At 43.5% G+C, this 23756-nt stretch overlaps 1 protein-coding gene across 2 annotated transcripts in view; it reads left to right on the top strand.

Annotated features, from left to right (window-relative positions):
* The window catches only part of ZNF385A (zinc finger protein 385A), a 244630-nt gene that overhangs the window by 154668 nt on the left and 66206 nt on the right, over positions 1-23756 (top strand). For both annotated transcript variants that reach the window (XM_044273608.1, XM_044273610.1), the window contains one exon: positions 20202-20312. In XM_044273608.1, the coding sequence (XP_044129543.1) occupies positions 20202-20312 (111 nt within the window). The remainder of the gene's footprint in view (positions 1-20201; positions 20313-23756) is intronic.

Genomic DNA, 23756 nt, shown 5'->3' with positions numbered 1-23756 from the left:
CCTTTTTCGCCTCCCACCAAGTCCTGATGGACAGGGCCAGGCAGCGCTCGCATCTGTCTGCCAGCCCTGTGCTCTGGTGAAATCTCGCGCCGTTCAGTATTGGGCGCAGGCGCAGTAAGGGAAAGACGCACATCGCTAATGTCAGCTAGCTTAATAGGGTTAAATCTGGTGACAGAATCCCTTTAACTTTGTCTATATGGTAAATGCCATTTGCTAAAATGAGACAACCCCTTTAATGTCACAGAAACACAGTGCTGAGACTATAAATTATTTGCTTCCTCCACACATAGAAAGGAAATACTTACGTATTTGTATATAGTGATGGATGAACATTGGCCAGGACGGTTCTCGAACGCGTGTTCGTGATCAAATGTTCGCGAACTGCGTGTTCGCGGCAGGCCCTATTGACTTTAATGGCAGGCGAACGTCCCGGCAGATGTTCGTCCATCACTACTTATCGGTCACGATCCCCCCTGCTGCGCTGAACGTCCTTTCAGAGAGGACACCTGACGAGGGGCAAGCCAAGAGTTCCATGGCAAATTGTGCCAGCTCTGGCCACAGGTCAAGGGGTTCATTGCCTCTCAGAGCGTCCACATCGGCCGTTAACCGAAAGTAGTCGGACACCTGTCGGTCTAGGCATTTACTGAGGCTGGATCTGGAGGGCCCGCTGTCGATGGGTTGGCTGCAAGAATGATCTCATATCCGAAGGGACCAACACATCTTCAAACCACTTTCTTCTTGCAGGCGCAGTAGGATTGGTACCTGCACCTGTTTCGTGGGTGGAAATTCCTCTGACAGCTCCCGCAACAGCAGAATGCAGCATCTCTTGCAGCAAGGCCTGGAAATGCTGCTATTTTGTGTTTCTACCGGGGGTCAAGTACGTTGCAACCCATTACTGGTCCTTGCCCTTCATGTTTTTATACGGGGGTCCCTCTTCAAACACTGGAGCATGAAGGCCTCCATTTGCACTAAATTGGAAGCGGTGGAGCTCCCTGGCTCCTGCTCATCGCCCAGGAGAATGTCGTCCTCGGTCTCCTCCCCCGAGCCACGGACACCAGGGATCCCCAAAAAGTTTAAAGTCCCCCTCAAAACCTGCTCTTCTTGCTCCTCCTCCTCCCCCCAGCCACAATCCTCCTCTGACTCCTCTTCAAACTCCTGGTGACTTGTCTCAGATGGAGTAGCCCCCTTTGAGAATGTATTCAGCATTGCGACTTCCTCATCTTCCAGCTCCTGCTCCTCGACAGCTTGATCAATGACATGGTGTAATGCACGCTCCAGAAAGAAGGCGTAAGGTACGATGTCACTGATGGTGCCCTGGCTGCGACTGACCAGTTTGGTGATCTCATCAAATGGCCACAGAAGTCTGCATGTGTCGCGCATGAGCAGCCACTGGCGCGGTGAAAAGAAACCAAGCTCCCCAGAACCTGTCCTGCTGCAGAGTTCATACAGTTAGTTGTTAACAGCACACTGCTGCTGGAGCAGCCTATCAAGGTGGAGTTCCAGCGTGTCGGGCTGTCAAAAATCAGACATCTGACGGGCAAGTGGTGTGGCCGCTGAATGTCAGCAAGGCGAGCCATGTAAGATCTTTTAAAGTGGCCAGAGATTTTAATGGCCTGCCTCAAGACGTCCTGGACCCCGGAGTATTTGGCAATGATTTGCTTCACGAGTAAGTTCAGGACGTGTGCCATGCACGGCACATGTATCATTTTGCCCTGTTTCAGTGCACTCAGCAGATTGGCACCGTTGTCACACACCAATTTACCAACTGTCAAATTGAGAGGGGTTAGCCACTGATCGGCCTGTGACCGCAGAGCTAAAAGCAGTGCAGGACCGGTGTGGCTCATGGCTTCCAGGCACAAGAGCCGCAGCACAGCATGGCAACGTCTCACCTGGGACGTCGAATAGGTTCAGGGGAGCTTGGGGGGGGTGCAGCGGAAGAGGCGGTAGCAGGGAAAAAGGAGGAGTCAGCCAAGGAGGAGACGGAGGATGGAGTAGGAGGAGAAGAAGAGGCCGGCCTGCATGCAATCCTTGGCGGTAACACCAAATCCACACAGGAGGCAGTAAAAGTTATGTTCCTTCCGTGCCTGTGTTTTCTAGGCCACGTGTCTGTGGTCAGATGTATCTTGGCACCGACACTGTGTGCCAGAGATATATTCACTTGCCGCTGAACGTGGCCATATAGCTCTGGGATGCCCTTCTGGGAGAAATATTTCCTTCTGGGGACCTTCCATTGCGGTGTGTCAATGGCCACAAATTTTCTAATGACCTCTGAGTCCACCAGTTTATATGGCAGTAGTTGGAGGGCTAGCAGTTCTGACAAGGCAGCGGCCAGCCATTGGGCAAGGGGGTTATCCAGCGTCATCAACTTTTTAAGCTCTAACATTTGGGCCATGGAAGCCTGCCTTCTGCCAGATGAACACGACGACAACGCGGTGAAAGGTGGAATGGAGGACAAATGGGAGGAGAGAGGAGAAGGAGAAGAGGCAGAACATGGAGTGCCTGAAGTGTGGCTTTGTGGGTTCTGATGGCGTTGCTCCGACTGGGCTCTTAAGACGGTCGTCCCTAAGTGAGTGTTGGACTTACCGCCGCTTATGTGTTGACAGCACAGGCTGCAGAGGGAAACACTACTGTCAGCAGCTGACACGTTAGAAAACAAGCGCCAGGTGACCGTGCATGATGGATGTCTCGCTCCAGATACATTTGCAGTCTGCTTTTTGCCTACTGTGTCCTGAGAGCTCTGCCTGCTTCTCCTCCTTCTCCTTCCTCTCTGCTGCTCCATTTCTCCCTCTCAACTCCCCTCCTCTTCCTCTCTTTTGGGCACTCACGTGACATATATCAAAACATCATCATCGTCACCTTCACCACCACTGACATTTGAGATCTCGGAGTAGGCAGAAACAGTGGGGACCTCCCTCCTTGGGCTGATCTGGGTACTGTCGTCAGACCGCTGGGTGGCGGCCGTTGCTACCTCCTCTTCCTCATCCGATGTCTAGAATGGCTGTGCATTGGTAAGGTCTGAGAATGGATGGGAAAATAATTCCTCTGACTCAAGTGGAGAGGCTGTGGTGGTGGTGTATTTGGGGGTGCACAAAGCAGAAAGTGAGGAGGGTGCAGATACAGAGGATGAGGAGGGTGCAGAAGGCTGAGTGAGCTGCTCAACCAACTCTGGTGCGCCCTTTGAAGTAGTTGCATGCGCCTTCTCCAACTTCCCACTTAGGCTCCGGCCTGGTGCACCTGCCTGACCCCTACCATGCCTGCAGAATGGCCTGCCACTTTCTCTGCCTGTCATTTTCAAAATTACCCTGTGCCTAAGTCCCTAGAGAAGAACAGTATTTGTGGAAGCAGGTATATCGCAGGCCTCAATCAGTATTTTGTGGCAGCAGGTATATCAAACCCCTTAATCAGTATTTTGTGGAAGCAGGTATATCGCAGGCCTCAATCAATATTTGGTGGAAACAGGTATATCGAACCCCTTAATAAGTATTTTGTGGAAGCAGGTATATTGCAGCCCTCAATCAATTTGTGCTGGAAGCAGGTATATCAAACCCCTTAATCAGTATTTTGTGGAAGCAGCTATATCACACCCCTCAATTTTTTTTTTTTGCCACAACAGTTATATCACACCACCCTGTTTATTTGGGGCAACAGGTATATCGCAGCCCTTATTCAGTGTTTTGTGGAAGAAGGTATATCACACCCCTCAATCAGTTTTTTTGCTAGCAACAGGCAAAAGATAATAAGACAAGAGGCATTATTGTGAAAAAAAATAAAAAAACATTTCTCAGCTATTATTTACATTTGAGCAAAAAGTGTCCAGTCCAAAAATATTCATACCCTTCTCAATAATCAATAGAAAAGCCTTTATTGGCTATTACAGCAATCAAACGCTTTCTATAATTGCAGATAAGCTTTTTGCATGTCTCCACTGGTATTTTTGTCAATTCATCTTTAGCAATGAGCTCCAAATCTTTCAGGTTGGAGGGTCTTTTTGCCATCACCCTGATCTTTAGCTCCCTCCACAGATTCTCAATTGGATTCAAGTCTGGACTCTGGCTGGGCCACTCCAAACCTTTAATGTTGTTGTCTGCTAACCATTTCTTCACCACTTTTGCTGTGTGTTTTGGGTCATTGTCATGCTGAAATGTCCACTGGTGCCCAAGGCCAGGTTTCTCTGCAGACTGCCTGATGTTGTCTTTGAGAATACTCATGTATTGCTCTTTTTTCATGGTGCCGTTTACTGTGATTAGGTTCCCTGGTCCATTGGCTGAAAAACACCCCAAAAGCATTAGGTTCCCACCACCATGTTTGACAGTGGGGATGGTGTTCTTTGGGTTGAAGGCTTCTCCTTTTTTATGGTAAATGAAGGAAACATCATTGTGACCAAACAATAAAATTTTTGTTTCATCTGACCATAACACAGAAGACCAGAAGTCTTCTTCTTTGTCCAGATGAGCTTTTGCAAAGGCCAAGCTTTTGTGTGCCTTATCTGGAGAAGTGGCGTCTTCCTTGGTCTGCATTGTGCAGTGTCCGTTGGATTGTCTGCATTGAGACATTGCCACCAGCAGAGCCCAGATTCACCAGGATGGTCTTGGTGGTGATCCTTGGATTCTTTTTCACCTCTCTAACTATCCTCCTGGTCAGCACAGGTGTCACTTTTGGCTTCCGACCACGTCCTCTGAGATTTTCCACAGTGCGGAACATCTTGTATTTTTGCTTCAATGTAAATAAAAGCTGAGAAAAGTTTTTTTCCACAATAATGCCTTTTGTACATCGTCTTATTATCTTTTGGGAGACACCTATGTCATTTCCCATCAAAAAATTACTTGCTGGCTGAATAAAAGTAACTTTAAGTCAAAATTTGCCAGGGGTATGAATAATTGTGGGCAGCACTGTAGCTGCGGTATCGCAGCAGAACTGCACACAACTGCTGCACAATAAAAATGCACTATAATATACTTTCTATGTTAGAAAATATATTATAAGTATATCACACCCATCAATATATCACACCTATCGATAGCATACCTATACCAGTCCTTAAAAGGATTTTTGTGGCCCTATTAGCTAGTGTTTGGTATCCCTAACAGCCTGTTACTGCTCCACAAAGCAACCTCTCCCTACACTGGCAAAACACAGTGTGTAAAATGGCTGCCAGATTCTTTTATAGGGTGGGGGTGTGTCCATGTGCTGAAACATCTCAATTGGCTGTCCTGTCCCACCTGATGGATGTGTCATGTGTCAAAGTTCGGCGCAATGCAAAACAATATGGCATCGCCATATGTTCGCATGTTCTGCGAATCGCGAATACGCAAAGTTCACCGCGAAACGACCGCTGTGCGAACCGCAAGGCCATCTCTATTTGTATATAATGCTAAGCTAAGGTTTTGAGGCCCAAAGGGGAAAATATTGTAGTAATTGTAAAACAGACATGAGAACTTGTTCTCTGCTTCTTTCCCAGGCATATGAGATCCTGCCTATGAGACTTTTTTTTTTAACACTGAGAAGAAAACAGGAGATTGTCTTGTAGATGACTTTGTGCGGAAGTATATCTTGAAGATCCTGGACCTCATGTTCCAGTTCATACTAGTGTCTTCTTATAGGGCAGAATGACCTTTGGGCTCAGTTACGTAAGCAACAAGGCAGTGTGACTACTACCTCTTCACGCCACTATGCTCCTGACCTCCCTATAGAACTGTATTATAGGGTTAATGACATGTAAGGTTACAGATCCTTTATATTAGCAAGGCTCATCTGAATTGTCAGAACAAAAAATCATGATGGTCTCATGGATACTATTACACATAGCTTACATTTCAGGTGTTCCTGTCCAGTCAAGATTCCGGTGTTTTTGATAGCAAGCATAAAATAATCTGTAGCTTTATTCTTACCATCCCAGAAAGTTGATGAAAACCTAATGAACCCCCAAAAATGGGATCTGTCAGGTTCACTGTGTTAAATTTACACTGTATTACTCTCTAACTTAAAAGGACAGATTCATCATCTCCCTGTACCTGCTTTCTGGTGTAAAAAAAGTTGCAAAACTTCTGCATGCAACTTTTTAGATGCTATTGCGAAAAATATTGTTGCAAGTTTTTAGGCCACTCACGCCACTTTTCTTAAAGGTGGTGGGAAGGAGGTGTGGCCAATGAGAAATGTATCTTCATTTTGGCCAGCTTTATGGCGCAAATGAAGACAAATCTAGGCAGCTCTGAGCTACCATAGATTTCTGTTAGGCGCAAGGACTGCTCTAGGATGCACCTAGTATATGTATGATGAGGCATGTGCTTTTTCAGAAATTAGACACATATGCTGGCAGCGCAGAGGATATCAGAAAGCACTGGGCTTGATAAATCTCCCCAAAAGTGTTTATCCCATTTTTCACCAGCCCAACAGATCCTGAATGGAGCGGCAGAACACATGAGCAACCACTCCTTCATTCAAACTGCCTATTACTATGGTTATGTAATGAAAAGAGGCTCAGGACCCCTGTTCTTGTGGTTGTACAACAGACGGCCTCCCCCCAGGGCCCTACTATATCACGTCCCAGGTGCAGAGTGGTATAGTGCGGTCTAAGATGTCTCTTTATGTGTGTCTCGGTGCTCCTACTTGGATACAGCTGGACCCGAGGCTTTGGCTCCGAAGCAATAAATAGGGGGAATAATTGAGGGATTTGAAGAAATAACTTGAGTACAGACTTTGAGATGACGTTCAATGGCAGCTTAACTTGAATAAACGTTTCTCCAAACTGTTTCAGGCTTTGTCTTGGTTCCAACAGGCTTTAGCATTAAACTGGCAGGCAAACTCAACACTGCTATATCTTTCTCTCACTCTGCTGTACTGACAAGCTGACTTGGTAACTTTGATTCTTCTATATGCTGCACTTTTCTCTGTAGTTGGACTTATGATTCAGCCAAGGAACTAATCTCCTGGCTCCTGAAGCTTTAGGCTTCTGCCTCCATGGCCATCAGAGCTTAAGGTGCTCTGGCTGGCGTGGGCACGTCTAGCAGAGACCCTTCCCCTGTCTAGGGAAGACCTAAACTGGAACTAACTGGTCTCGCCCACTTCTCTCCAGAGGGGGGTTAGAATGGAATAGTAAGTTCCATTCTATCTAAGATAGCTCTGCCGTTTATGCTGTCACCTGCTGGTGAACCAGGTACATTACATGAATAGTTACATAACAGAATTAGGAATGTACATTGTATAGGACCTGGACAGAAATACATATGATGACACTGTGTTAGCCCATTAAAGACAGTAGCAGGGTGAAGGAGTGGTAACACCCCTCTGGGGTTTTACAGTTGTGGGGGTCACATCAATCATGAATTTATCACTTACCCTGTAACCTGGTGAAAAATGTTTAACATAGGATAACACCTTTAACTAATAGTGTAATTGTTCTGTCTTCATACACGTTCACACAGTGTGCAGTCTGACATTCAGCATAAACCATTCTAGTCTTCCAAATAAGAGTACTGTTCTTTGTAGTCTAACTTATTTATTGGTCAACAGGTTGTACTCTCTGCGCGATGCGTGAGAGATTGTATAAGTGTGTGGTAAAACTACAAGAATACAAATAACATGTATAAGTATAACGTATAGAATAGCATGTACTGTAACATTTGCATAACACTGAAGCACATGGTAAAATGGCTGCCTAACATAGGACTACATGTCTAACTAACAGTAGTAACAACTCCCAAAGTAACAATTGCAATTGACTGAACAGCTCTGCATGACATAATATCCCTGAAACAAAGGTGTATTTCTCACCACATATGCTTTTACAAGGATGGTGGAGTTTGAGAAGACCACCGACAATGCAGCAGTCTTTGTAATAGGAAAAACATGATGGTGCTATAACCACACTAATCACTACAGAAATACTAAAACTGAGGCAGACATGATCTGTAATGACGCTGCTGGGTAGAACAGTAATCATGAGCCAGGAGTGTCTATGAACACCTGACCTGATTTCTATGAAATTATCCATTTAGTTTTTAAATATTCAGGTAATTAGTATTCTCTGCTACATTTTTTTGTAACTTGATTTACCTAATAGTTCCCCTATATTTAAATATACATATATAAATTATTTGATTATTTACTTTTTAATAGTAAAAATCGGAAGTTAAGGAAAAGTAATCAGCTGCTAGACCAGATAGGTATTATTATATTAATTGCAGAAAAACATCATTAATTCGGCTATTATAAGGACTAATTATATATTCATGAATAGACAACAATGTTTATGTTCACTTGACTTTCTTATGGTAAAAAATGTAACATAATCTAATGTTGGGTCTGTACAGTATTATTGTAAACGTATGGAGATTTATGAAAGGAAAAACAGTTGTTACACTCTATTGTTACATACTTGCCAAACTTTCATGTTTACCTCTAGAATCATATGGCTCAATTGTTAAGTGGAGGGGAGCATATATTATATAATAGGCAGCAATTTCACAAACAAACATAACCCGTGGTTGATATTGATTCAAGTCCCAATGACAATTTACAGAAAGTTCATATAAGCTGTGTATCCCCTGATAATGCCAGGTCATTGGACTGACAGTCACTTATTGCGCAGATGACAGGACATTTTTTGTACTGAAGCTCTACTAAGGACACAGAGGAAAGGCAAATTGACGAGGAGCAAGTACAAAGGATGAAACTTGTTAGAGAGAAGAAAGGTTCCTAAAGCAGCCAGCGCTCTCAGCCATGACTGCAATTAGTGATGAGCAAATCAACTTTGGATGAAACATCCGAAGTCGATTCACATAAAACTTCGTTCTAATACTGTACGGAGCAGGCTGTATTGGCTCTGATGAGCCGAAGTTATTGACTTCGCGTAATAACTTCATAAATTAATTTGTACTTTAAAAAAACATTTCCCGAACTTGGGTTCAGTTCCAAGTGATACCTTGGAACTGAACCCGAGTTCGGGAAATTATTTTTTACAAATAATGAGTACAAATTTATTTATGAAGCTATTGTGTGAGACTTCGCGAAGCAATAACTTCGGCTCATCGGAGCCCATACATTCTAATACTGTACGGAGCTCCTGCTCCGTACAGTATTAGAACAAGGTTTTATGCAAATGAGTTTGCTCATCCCTAACTGCAATACATTTTTTCATTTTTTGCATTTTATAACTTAAATCTTAGTTCATTCCACAGATTTTTTTTTACCCTCATTGAATGTATGAATGTGTTAGTTTTCAATCATTTGTCTACCGGCCTTGGAGTAGATAAGTTGGTGATTTGGCTGTGCATTTTGAAGGGAATAGGATAATGATCCTTAAAGGATATAAAATGTTTGAGTGGTGAATGCTTTTACAGGGTAAATTCTCATTTTTGTGCTTTGTTTTCTTAATTTGATCATTTAAATAGAGATGCTGCACCACAGCTTGTTCTTCAGACCCACCACTTTCCATGACTTCAGTTGTGTTACATTCTATGAGTTCCAAAAACAGCAAGCTGGGTGGTGTAAGATGTGGGGCCCAACCCTGGGTTTTGCAAATTCAGCATAGATAGGGTTAGTTGGCTTTCCTTTCAAATGACCCCATACGTGGATTGCTTTTATGATATGTATGCCCTTGATATTTGCAGACATTTCTGCTAAGCTATGACAATGTTATACTATTAATAGTGCTAATACTACTAATAGTTTCTACTTTTCAATCAATCCTTAAGTACTGGTATGCGTAGCTCATAGTAATGTCAAGCCATTGCTCCAATCACATGATTGCTAGGACTGGAGCAGGAAGATGCATTGCCACTTCCCTATTTATATACACAGCACTTATTGAGCGCTGGGGAAGGCAAGGATGAGTAAATATAGTATCCCTGTTCTCTGTATAGGGGGCCAAGCTGTCACTGAAAGCTGGTTCCCCGTTCCAGTAGTTGATCAGTACACAGCTTGCACAATCTGCATGGATATCCAGAAATGTAATGAGATCTAGTACTCATAAAGAGCTGTTTGTATAGATACATGTTTCAAGTGTAATATTGATGAAGGGCCTTGGTTGGTGTACTGTTTCTTCTTATGGCTGGCGCCAAGTATGCATGAGGAGTATCGTAACCCAGTCAAAATTCCTCTGGGTTTCTGGGAAAATTAGCGCATCTTACATCTGCTGGCATCAGATAGGCTTAGGAAAGCTAATTTAACTATATATTTCACAGAAACCCAGAGGGCATTTCCTGGCCTACAATACTTTGCACGCGTACTATGCATAGATGCTCTTCGTAATGAGCACAGAATGCATATATATTGGCAACAAACCCAGAGTAGCATACTAGTGTCTTCTTCTCACTCTCTCAGAAACTTTGGTTTGGGTAGAATTTATTCAGAAGCAAGTATTTAGAAACATTTGACGAGCCTGAAATTAACCAAATCTCAAAAGGTTTGCTTATCTCTAATATAGTGTGATCTAAATATTGACTTTTTACACATTGTTTTAGGAATTACAAATCAACTTGAACAGTTCCCTCCAGACATTGAGGCTCCATTTGTTTCACTCGGCATGAAGAACCAATAAACATATGGTTTTCCAATTACAACTCATTCTCATTAAGAAAAGGTTGTGGTTGTAAAATGTGCTGCATCTTGGCAACATTTATCAAATCCTTATAATGGTTTTATTTTCTTATTCCTCTTCCTCCAAACACAAACTTTGTACTCAGCACAGTGGCCTAGAAGTACGGTCCTGTAGTGCAAAGTTGAGCAAAACTTTTTATAAATATTCCCAAATCACCATAGTCATACCAGGTTTCCAAACTGAACCTCTACTATTACATACCAGATGTATTTAGTCTATCTGTAGCATCACCAGTCACCGATCCTTGTGGACTGACACAAGATTACTGTAATAGGCAGTGATGCTGAGGGAAGGGGAGGATTACCCACATCAATAATCCAACCTTTAGGATTAATTCTCTAAACCCGCTTTAGCTTTTCTCTGAAATCATCCATTTCCAGGGCAGTAATTTTCAGTATTCCTGTTGTGATGACATTGACAATATGGCACTTCTCTGATCAGATACCACGAAGGTGATATTATACATCCGTCTATGGATTACAGCATGAGGATAGACTTGATGTCACACTGGATAAGCTTTGAGAATTAGACTATATGACATGGCATTGACAAATGCTCGGTTTAATAGTCCACTATCCAACTCAATTACATGCTTCTTTCTCTAATTACTGGTGACAATTAAATGGCATAACTATATGTCTCTAATATTGATCTTGCCTTTCTATACAGATAAATGGACTCTTTCTCTATTTTTCAGACTTGACCATTTAGACACACAGAAAACCATAAGGATTAATAAAATCTGCTCTATATTATCGATTGCCCATTATTTAATGTAAAATCCACATACCGACTAAATTCAATCCATATGCAATTTTGGGTAGAATTTTAAGCAGACTCCTTCAATAAGTATATTTCTGGTGCCTGTAGTGAATGAGTTCCGCAAAAAGTCTCTATAAAACCGTTTGTAGATGTTGGTAATATAGGTGCATTTTATGACTACAAGACTCAGACCCACTCCCCTGAGCTTTTTTTGAACAACTAATCATTATACACTGACCAAAAATATAAACGCAACACTTTCAGTGTTGCTCCCATTTTGCATGAGCTGAACTCAAAGATCTGAAACATTTTCTACATACACAAAAGACCCATTACTCTCAAATATTGTTCACAAATCTGTCTAAATCGGTGTTAGTGAGCACGTCTCCTTTGCCGAGATAATCCATCCCTCCTCACAGGTGTGGCATATCAAGGTGCTGATTAGACAGCATGAATATTGCACAGGTGTGCCTTAGACTGCCCACAATAAAAGGACACTCTGAAATGTGCAGTTTGATCACACAGCACAATGTCATAGATGTTGCAATGTTTGAGGGAGTGTGCGATTGGCATGCTGACTGTAGGAATGTCTACCAGAGCTGTTGCCCGTGCAATAAATGCTCATTTCTCTACCATAAGCCGTCTCCAAAGGCGCTTCAGAGAATTTGGCAGTACATCCAACCGGCCTCACAACTGCAGACCACGTGTAACCACACCAGCCCAGGACCTCCACATCCAGCATGTTCACCTCCATGATCTTCTAAGACCAGCCACCCAGACAGCTGCAGCAACAATTGGTTTGCATAAAAAAAACTAAAAAATTCTGCACAAACTGTCAGAAACTGTCTCAGGGAAGCTCATCTGCATGCTCGTCATCCTCATCGGGGTCTAGACCTGACTGCAGTTTGTCGTAACCGACTTGAGTGGGAAAATGCTCACATTCGATGGTGTCTGGCACGTTGGAGAGGCATTCTGTTCACGGATGAGTCCCGGTTTTCACTGCTTAGGGCAGGTGGCAGACAGCGTGTGTGGCATTGTGTGGGTGAGCGGTTTGCTGATGTCAACGTCATGTATCGTGTGGCCCATGGTGGCGGTTGGGGTTATGGTTTGGGCAGGCAGATGTTAAGGACAACAAACACAGGTGCATTTTATTGATGGCATTTTGAATGCACAGAGATACCATGACGAGACCTTAGGCCCATTGTTGTGCAATTCATCCACGACAATCACCTCATGTTGCAGCATGATAATGCATGGCCCCATATTGCAAGGATCTGTACACAATTCCTGGAAGCTGAAAACATCCCAGTTCTTGCATGGCCAGCATACTCACCGGACATGTCACCCATTGAGCATGTTTGGAATGCTCTGGATAGGCGTATACGACAGCCAGTTCCTGCCAATATTCTGCAACTTCGCACAGCTATTGAAGAGGAGTGGACCAACATTCCACAGGCCACAATCAACAACCTGATCAACTCTATGCGACGGAGATGTGTTGCATTGCTTGAGGCAAGTGGTGGCCACACCAGATACTGACTGGTTTTCTGACACCCCCCCTCTCCCCAGTAAGACAAAACTGTGCACATTTCAGAGTGGTCCTTTATTGTGGGAAGTCTAAGGCACACCTGTGCAATATTCATGCTTTCTAATCAGCACCTTGATATGCCACACCTGTGAGGTTGGATGGATTATCTTGGCATAGGAGAAGTGCTCACTAACACAGATTTAGACAGATTTGTGAACAATATTTAAGAGTAATGGGTCTTTTGTGTATGTAGAACATTTTTCAGATCTTTGAGTTCAGCTCATGCAAAAGTGTTGATTCATATTTCTGTTCAGTGTAGAAACCTATGGTGATCTAAGTTTGATCTGGTAGAACTAAGGTGGCCAGATTACATATGTAATAAAGATGATAAACTGCCTCCTTTTTATAGTTGTCTAAAACTGTCCTATAGTATCGTTTCCTCTACTGCTGTCTGTAGCATCACCCCACATTCATACATTCATATAGTAGGTAACAGCGGGCATTTGCAGAATAGTAGCTATGCTTTCTGTCACCCAGGGCAAAGTTTTGGTTTTATATATCCTGGCCAAGGTGATGTGATTTATTAGTGCCCCTTGGAGTTACACCCTAGTGAGGCCACTGGCATATGCCAATGAATAGCTTGCAACTAATACTTTTAAAGGCAACCTGTCACCCAAATGTCACTACATAAAATGTCCATGCAGTCTTAAAAGGGTTATCCCATGATTAATGTAAGAAATTAAAATATCATCAGACTATGATATAGTACATGACAATCTCTTTCTAACAAAGCTAGAACCAGCCCTGTACCTCACATGAATCCAGAGATCTCCCCATTCATTGCTCTAATAGATTTATATCAAGCTGACAGCTCAAGGGGAGTCTCTTTTCTGCTGAAGCTCAGGCGGCGTGTCCATGCTCTCCCTATCACAGCTCAGGGGGCGTGCCCATGCTCTCCCTATCACAGCTCAGGAGGCAGTTGAAGGATGAAACTGAGCATGTGCAGCCATCTCATTGAGTAGGACAAAGAATATATGCTGACAATGAGGGAAATGTATGATAAACAATGTAAGTGACTGCACTTTTAGTTTATAGGGTAGAAGGGGTATGACAAGTTCCCTTTAAGCTTAAAAAAAAATAATAACCTGACAGTCTTCCCAGTCCAGGAGTATCCAAGAGACAGATTTGCCAAGCTATGCGTTGTTTGAAAATTCTTGATAATCCAATCACGCTTAAATTTCACAGGAATATCTTTTAAGCCATGAAATCTGCTTCATGTGTGCTGTTAGCTGGGTTCCCAGAAGCTTCCCAAGATGCAGCATTAACATCTGCCGGAGTCATACCGACAGCAATGTAGTCCATGCACTTCCCTATTCACTATGAACTATAGATAGGATGGAAATCATGAATATTCTTAAAGGGTCACTGAATTTTGAGAGAACTTTTAGATATGTCATGAAGGCATATCAATAGGTATGATCCGGGGGGGGAGTCTATTTGCTGAGATCCCAACTGATCTGTAGAACGAGAAGAGAGAAGCACTTGCATATTGTGCTCTCTCTCCACTGCAGGGGAGGTAGTGAGGGGGACTCAATAGAAAGTCTTTGGGCCCATCTCAAATCTGTCCTGTGCAGTGAGGAGGGAGAGCGTGATATGTAAGTGCTTCTCTCTCCTTACTGTAGTTATTGGTGGGGGTCACAGGACTCAGACCCCTACTGATCAAAAGTTTTGATATATCTCTATGACATATCAAATGTTTTCCCTATGACCCTTTAAAGGTTTATTATATCATGGAACAATGCCAAATATTAAGGCTACTTTCACACTAGCGTTCGGCTGTCCGCTAGGGAGCTCCGTTTGAAGGGGCTAACGAGCGGACCCGAACGCAGCCGTCCAGCCCTGATGCAGTCTGAATGGAGCGGATCCGCTCAGACTGCATCAGTCTGGCGGCGTTCAGCCTCCGCTCCGCTCGCCTCCGCACGGACAGGCGGACAGCTAAACGCTGCTTGCAGCGTTCGGGTGTCCGCCTGGCCGTGCGGAGGCGTGCGGATCCGTGCGGATCCGTCCAGACTTACAATGTAAGTCAATGGGGACGGATCCGTTTGAAGATGCCACAATGTGGCTCAATCTTCAAGCGGATCCGTCCCCCATTGACTTTACATTGAAAGTCTGGACGGATCCGTCCGAGGCTATTTTCACACTTAGCTTTTTTTTGCCATTTTAATGCAGACGGATCCGTTCTGAACGGAGCCTCCGTCTGCATTATTATGAGCGGATCCATTCAGAACGGATCCGCCCGAACGCTAGTGTGAAAGTAGCCTTAACATGTACAGTAGGTCCACATAGATTCCTGAAGATCCAGAGAATGTGATATATGATCTTACTGGAATCATGTATTTTTGCATAGAGACAAAACAATTATTAGGTTACCTTTTCAGTTATAATTGCTGAGAAATCAGTCAAGAGATTTCCCCAGAGTTGGGATGTGTGGGAAGAGTTTGTGCATTCTTTGGCCATAAAAAAAAAAAACTCAGCTATGTGCTGTACTGTAGTTAGCATTTTTGCTGTTTTTGTCATATCCATAGCTTTCTGTTGAAGGCTAGATCTTGAGCCTCATGTCAGTTCTCCCTCTTTCTTACTTCCTTTACCATTGAACTTTCTCTGCTGTCCCTCTCTATCCTACCATTAGTGAATAAACCGATCGTTCAAGTTCTTTGATTCGAGAGAAATGAATGTTCCTCAGACAAAACAAAAAATGTTTGACAATAACATTGTAAGATGTTGAAGAGTAAAGAAAGTACTGTAGAGCTGCATTTTTATTTTGTCATCAATTATATCCAAACTAAGCAAAATTCGAAGTTCACAATGCTTAGGAAGGGGGGGGGGGGGTTCCCTAAAGGGTTCATCTGGGAATACATAAATTCTAACAGTTGCCAGCAGCCTGTGTCCTATACTGAAAGGATCATACTTACATACTTACCTTCTCCCCACCGCTCCAGTGCTGAATGCTGGCTTCCATGTCTTCTAGTTCAGGGTTTGTTTTCTTCCTTCCTGGCATGATCACGGTCGGCTGATCCTCTTCAGCCAACCACTGGCTTTAGCAGTGATGTGTCCACAAGATACATGTCATTGCTGAAGCAGTTGGCTGAAGAGGATCAGGTGACCATGACCATGCCGGGGAGGAAGAAAACAAACCCTGAACCAGAAGATAGAGATGTGGAGGACCGGAGCAGTAGTGAGTAGGCCAGAGGCATAGCAAAAGGCTCATGGGCCCTGGTGGAAGAGTTCAGCTTGGGCTCCCATTTCCTCAGTGCTTTGTGGCAAGGGGCAGGGAAGCACCTAGCCTTCGTGCTGCCTGAGGCAAAAATTGAAACAGCATCCCCCCATGCCAAATTCTTGACCTAACCCCTTCCCTCCAGCCAGAGGTGTACCTTGACCTGAATGCACTATAATACTAGTGTCTTCTTATGTGGCACAAGGGTCTTTGGGCACCCTCAGGGTCCTGGGCTACCTCTGCCTCCCTATAGCTATGCACCTGGAGTAGGCAAGTCTGATCCTTTCAGTACAGGAGGCAGGCAGGATGGTTATAAATTATTCATTCCTGGATAACCCCTTTAAGGACACCAATTGTTCAAGGCGACTCAGTTGCAATGCCCCATTGGAAAATAATATGCAAAGAGACATCTCCCAGACAAAGAGAACTGTCTCACTCAGGGATAATAGAAATAAAGCGATGAATCCAGCATCGAAGTTGAAAATATTGTGGGTTCCTTTATTCAGTCTAGTACAGATCCATACAGTGACAGCATCACCTCTGTGTTCCAAATAAACGTCTACGCGTTTCAAACAAACATGTTCTTAGTCGTGACTAAGAACATGTTTGTTCGAAACGCGTAGACGTTTATTTGGAACACAGAGGTGATGCTGTCACTGTATGGATCTGTACTACATTGAATAAAGGAACCCACAATATTTTCAACTTCGATGCTGGATTCATCGCTTTATTTCTATTATCCCACGGTCTTACCAAGGTCTCCGTGCATCAGGGAAGTCGATACAAGGGATAGAGGCAGCAGGTGAGCTGGACATTGTTTACAACAACTGTCGAACTCACTTTTGGAAGTGGCTCCCTAGGACTTAAAAGTCTGACTTTTTAACAAGCCTTGGAAAGGGAAAATGACCAAGCCAAATATGTCATCAACTGGTGCTCCATATAAACTTGCTAGTTGGGTAAAAAACATTCAGACTTTTCATATTTACAAGTACATTGTTCCATGAGTAGGAAAAACGGGGAGTAATAGGCTACCTTTCCTATCTCTCTCTTACAAGGAATGAGTATGGGCTGGTGGGACGAAATATTGACATTGATCTGTCCTGGCCCTGGGTGGTGGAGAACCAGCAGCAGCAACAGCATTTAACACCAAACCCTTATCATTGGTATTTGGCTGTTAGGTCAGGAATCTGATCATTACACTGTTACTTAGCACTTCAACTTCTCTGGTCTTCGGCAGCTCTCCAGACTTTGTATGATCATACCGTCAGTACCACTTAGCATTTTTTACTCTGAAATATTCTGTTTGCTTGTTCAGTCTGCACTTTTAGAAACTGGTTAGAAATTGCTCATCAGTTAAACATATATATGATTTAAGTTGTGCTTGTAAACATATCTTTAGTAGACCTTTTAATCTTAATATGGTTATTGATAATTAATGGTTGTGGACCACTGGTGGAGAGAGTAGAGAGCAGATCTTTTTAGGTTATATTGCAAGCAACATTGCATTTGTGTGGAATAATTCCAATATACAAGTAAATATACACTCTATAAATGGGGTTCTCTTCTTTGAGCAACCCCTACTTGTAAGAAGTATTCCTTGACAATAACCCGTTAGTCACAAGAGATTTATTAAGACCAGCACTTTCTGCACCAGTCTTAATATCCCCTGTGCTGCCAGAGGATGCACCTAATTTATGACGAGGTACATATCACATCATTACAATATTAAGCACATCCTCTAGCAGTCCGTGCACCTAAACAGACATCTAAGGAAGCTCAGAGTTGCCGTAGATTTTTGTCTTAATTTATGCCAGAAAACTGGTGAAAATTTGTGGCGGGTTCTGGCCATGTCCCCTCCCATCCTAGCCACATCCCCTTTTTGAAAAGGGACTAGTGTGGCATAAAAATGCCACTTACAACACTATTTTTTTATGCCAAAAATCAGGCGCAGGGAGATGATAAATATCTCCCAAAGTGTCTTCCAAAGCAATCAGTTACTGTCACCGCCAGACATCTGAGAGGCTCTGACAGACGTTCTTCAGAATCTCCTGCTTGAGGTTCTTTTGTTTTGCTTTCGTTTTGTCATCTTGTTTCCCTCTCTCAGCTGTCATCTAGTTGCACTGATTGCATCCCTTTAAATCCCCTCCCATACTGCATCACTTTGCGGTTTATACAACTTCCTGGAGTGTGTACATACTAGATGCTACAACTGATGCTTCTACAGATAAGTCTGTTCATTGATTTGTGTTTTCCTGTTTGCTTGATCCTAGGTGACCCTGACTCCCTCCGTATTAAGTGTAGGGAGCCGGTGGTCGTGTCCCCTCACTATTATAGGGTGTTCAGGTGTCATACAGTTGAGGCACGAGGGCATGCAATTTTCTATCATAGAGATCTTTGCATGGGCTGAGAAGACAGGGATAGTTTCAGGGCTTAAATAGGGGTCACCCTTTTGTTTCTTAGTTTCGGATCAAGCCAGTCGGATCCTTATTTGTAACTTCTTGTTTTCTGTTACACCATCCGTGACAGTTCTTACCTGTGGGGAAACCTGACAGTAAGGCCTCATGCACACGACCATTGTTTTGGTCCGCATCCGAGCCGCAGTTTTTGTGGCTTGGATGCGGACCCATTCACTTCACTGTCCGCATCTATTGCTCCGTTCCGTAGTCCGCAAAAAAAATATAACCTGTCCTATTCTTGTCCGCGTTCATTGCCATTCCACAAATTGTGGAACGCACACAGACGCCATCTGTGTTTTGTGGATCCACGGTTTGAGAACCGAAAAACACACAATGGTCGTGTGCATGAGGCCTAAGTGTTTCATTACCAGCAGCACCACCACTTGGGACATTGGGTATTACACAGTGTCCATTCAAATCAATGGACTGTCTGGACAGTAGATTGAAGAAACTCCAGAAAGAGATGCTCTTTGTAACCACTCTCCACTTGGGCCTGAGAATTCAAAAACAGGAACAAAAAAATTCCCAAAAAGGAATTTTAATCTGGACAATCCCTTTAATAGGTTCCAAATAAATAAGCTAGACTTTAGGCATTGTTTGTCCTATGTATGTCGAGATTACAATATCATGGATCTGAGATTGTGTAACAGGCAAGAAGAACATTATGGGGCACATTTACTAAGACTGGTGCTAGTCGTGGATCGGCAAAGTTATGTAGAGGCCCCGGCCACTACATAACTTCCGTGTATCCACCACCAATTCTAAATGTAAGGCAGCTTCCTTACTGCCTTACATTTAGACCATTTTCAAGACAATGATGAATGAGATGGGCCTTCCCCGCCCATGCCGCACCCCCTTTTTTTTAAGACCTGGCGTGAGCGGGGAAGATTGTGCCGCAATATGGCGTGCAACAGAATCTGTGCCAGATATACACCACAAAAGTGACTTATATCTGTTTGGAAATGTGTTTCACAAAGTAGTGAAAGTTTTGAAACATGATATGTAAATTGTCTACATAGCAGATAGACAGACTAAAGAAATATAGCACATGGGAAGATTAGAAAAATAACGGTACCTCCACAAAGATTCTTCAATGTCACTTTAAGGGCTCGTTTTTTTCTACAAATAGTTTACATACTGTAACTGTTAGTTTATCTATGACTTTTGGGTTTACTTCATGGATGAAGGATCAGGGTGGATTTCCCTTGGGGAAGGGTGGGAGGATCAAACATTTTATAAAACTAAAAAAAAACGTTCTTACTGCAGAAACTCTCTTTGTAACATTGCTAGCAGCAGCAGTTCTGTTAGAAGTCAGTACAACCTCATGTATTGCAGCCTGGCCAGATCTTTCTTTGCCGCTTTAACCTTGTTGGGCCGAGCACCTGTGTTTACAATATCTCACTGGGAATGGTTATTAGCCATCTTGTTTCAGCATCACTCAGGCTCTGGTTCTCTCATTTCCTAGCTGTGGGAGATAAATGAATCTGTGGATAGCAGAGGCTGGTTCTATTGGCTGGATTTTCATTGGTATGAGTTGCTTATTGGCGTCTTTAACTGAAAACCGCTTGTGCTCTGTCTACACAGATGGACCCCATCCACAAGCCTGTGATTAGCCCTAACTTTGGAGTACCACTAATGAAGACAAAACGGCCAGTTATTTCCTGCAATGTGTGTCAAATCCGCTTTAACTCAGAGGTAAGTGCTTTAAAGCTGAAGTAAGAATTGCTAAGATCTTCGTCAAGTTTAGTTTTATACGTCAACATGTACTTGATGACGACGAGAACATAATGCAAAATCTACCTGTTGGACCTGTCGTGTGTTCGTGACTTTTTTTGAAGAGTACCTTTGGAGGAATGCAATGCTGTTGTAGGACAGGTTGAGTTTAAATGAACACCGTAAGGCTATCTGCACACATTATGCATGGTTTTTTTTTCCGCACTGGTTCTCACATGACAAAACCGCTCCATAATATAGTATAAGTAAAGTGTATGAGATTAGACAAATCTCACGTAGACTTATCTTTTTTGATCTGTGCGAAAATTAATTTAGGAATCTGTAGCATGTTAATTCTTTGTGCGGATTTTGTCCCTTTTAAATTCAAAGGTGAGATCAGATCTGTGCCAAAACCTCATGAAATCCACACCAAAAACCGCAAGTCACATCCTTGCATTTCCACTATAAATCAGCACGGAAATTTGTGCAGAATTTCCGCAAGACAGCCCGCACCCGTATGCAGGTAGCCTAAGGGTAAATGCACACATTCAGGATTTCTGTGCGGACAATCCGCACTGAAATCGGCAGGTGTTCGCGGGGAAATCCATGCGGTCAATCCGCATCAATTGGTGCGGATGTACATGTGGATTTGCATGCGGATCTAATGCGTATTTGGTGTGGATTTTCAGAATGCGGATTTTACTCTCCCTATTAAAGTGAATGGAGAAAATCCAGTCAAAATACGTAGATCAAAATACGTATCGTGTGCATGAGAATTTCAAATTTTCATAGAATACAATATACATGACCTATGGTTCCGGTTTTCCGCACGCAAATCCGCGCGGAAAATCCACACTCAATCCTGTATGCATTTAGCCTTAAAGTCAGTGGAAAGACTATAATGCAGAATTTCCATCAGCTTCAGCTCCATAAGCTTGTCATGACAGATTCAACATCACAGAAAAGAAACATGATATGACCCTCATGACGCCTTTCATCCTCTGCCACAAGTGGCCGTCCATCCCTTGCCTACTTTATGTTTTTTTCACCATAGACCATTCAAATATGGCAGAGATTCTTCTCTCCTGCCGCTGCTTTTTCCTACTTGTACTCCTGCTTTTTCATACAGTTAACCATTTAGTTAATAGCACCAATAGCCTTGTAGTGAGCGCTGTTAATTGCTTGTAAATGGTGATTGAAACTTGTGTCCCTGCCAAGAGATTTATGCGCGCAGCGCTCAGGAGCAACACAGCATATAATGGAAATTAATTGCAGCAGAGCCATATCTCTGTCTGATTGATTCGCATCTAATCTGCCTCGGCTAGCCTCTAGTTAACTGTCCTGCTCTAGGAACAGCTGTCCTAACAGCTGGGCCGCTTCAAATGATATTCTAGCTCCGCACCCAACCGAGGAGGGGGAAGTAAAATGGGAAGGGGGAGCAAACCCCTGGGAGTGCTTTTGTTTATTTCCCATCCACAGCTGTATGTTTCAAATGAGGACAAAAATCCAGAGGAGATTGGACCAATATTTATTGTACCCATAGATGTGCAGCCATAGATAGATTTTATTAACAGCTGCCTCATTGAAACCGCTGTTGACTTTGGATTGGATTGTCTCCGATTACATTGGCTCACACTTATTGCAAAGTCTTTTACGTCTCCATTCTTTGCAAATAAGGGATGTTATCTTATGCATTTGCATAGTACATTCCCTTACCATGCGCAATATCAGCCAGAAGGAGATATAAAGTGAGCGTCAGAAGAACGCCTCTTCCCTGTGAACTCCTTATCTACACACAGGCGGTTCTGAAGGAATTGCACCCCAGGGAGGTGAACTACTGCTGAGCAGTTTAGCAATTTTAACTTGTTCACGTTGAAGCCATCTGTGCTTGTCCTGGAGTCGCAGAGCATTGTTCTCCTCCAGATGTGTTATAAGTCACAAATCTGTCTTTCTAAATATATATTTCTTCGGTTGATTTGGAAACACCCAGTGCCGATATCCGTTAAATGTTCCCAATTTAGAAGCTCGTGTAGTTCGCCTCCAAACCCAGAATAATATCAGCGTACTTTTCTCACTTTTTTCATTGTGTTCTCACATCGGCAGCTGGGCTCTGATTATTCCGAACACCGTCATGAGGAACAGTCAGTAAACGTCAGTCATTTATAAACCATAAATCGCAGTGGACTGGGCTATGGAACCCTGTCAAATTGTGTATTTCACAATGGCAGAATTGCTGCCATCCATTCCATGAATGTGAACAAATCTCATCCAGACACTGCAGAAAATGTTCACATGCAAATTGACTTATGGTGTCGATTTTAAGTCCACAGAACATTAAAGGGAGTCTGTCACCTCCATATAGCCATACATGGCTCCAGGGGCGTTGCTAGGGTCTCAAAAGATCCGGGGCACAAGCCCCAATAAATATGCCCCCCCCCCCCCCCGCACTATGCTGTACTTGCTATACAGCGGCACTTACCTGTTACATCCAGGGCCTCCAGGTGACGTCTCCTCTCTGTCATCATCTTCTCGGTCTGGACAACTTCTCTCAGCCGCCTCGTCTCTGCAGAGTGTGACACACAGACATCTTAGCTTCCTCACTTTCTATCATTATCCCCCAACTGGAGTCCCCACAGTGTTATCCTGCTGCTTTCTATGCCAAAACCTCAACCCCCCCCCCCATACCCCCAAATACTATCCTAAAGAAACATTACTGCCCCCCATAGTAATAGTGCTCCTCATAGTCCCACCAATAGTAATTCCCTTCTAGAATGCCCTTATTAGTAACACTGCCCCAACCGTGATAATGCTCCTCAACAATGCCCTCCCATATTAATAATACCCTCACAGAGTCCCTAGTAGAAATAAGGCCCCCTATTGTTCCCCCAGTGGCAATAAAGCTCCCTACAGACCCCACAGTAGTAATAAGGCCCCCATAGTGCGCTTAGTAGAAATAAGGCAGATCTACAAGACCCTCCTATAGAGCCCCCAGTAGTAATAAGAACGCCTATAATGTCCCCTGGATTTGCAGTGCCCCCTGCAGTTATAATCCTCCCTCCACCATACAGTCCCATGTAAATAACATCACCTCCTCCCTAGCCGCCTCCAACGCACAATCCCATGTAAACATCACCCCCTAAGGCTACTTTCACACTTGCGTTCATGTACTTGTACAGGACGGATCCGCACCGATATAATACAAACGAATGCATCCGTTCAGGACCAATTTGTTTGTATTCGATTTTAATTTCTAAGTCCCAATACGGATCCGTCCTGACTTACATTGAAAGTCAATGGGGGGCGGATCCGTTTACAATTGCACCATTTTGTGTCAATGCAAAGGGATCCGTCCCCATTGACTTACATTGTCAGGACGGATGCGTTTGGCTCCGCAAGGCCATGCGGACACAAAAAACGCTGCTTGCA

This window comes from Bufo gargarizans, unplaced genomic scaffold (genome assembly GCF_014858855.1).
Source record: "Bufo gargarizans isolate SCDJY-AF-19 unplaced genomic scaffold, ASM1485885v1 fragScaff_scaffold_782_pilon:::fragment_2:::debris, whole genome shotgun sequence".
Classification (NCBI taxonomy): Eukaryota; Metazoa; Chordata; class Amphibia; order Anura; family Bufonidae; genus Bufo; species Bufo gargarizans.
Note: the sequence above shows the minus strand (reverse complement) of the source record. Positions and strands in the feature narration are given on the sequence as shown.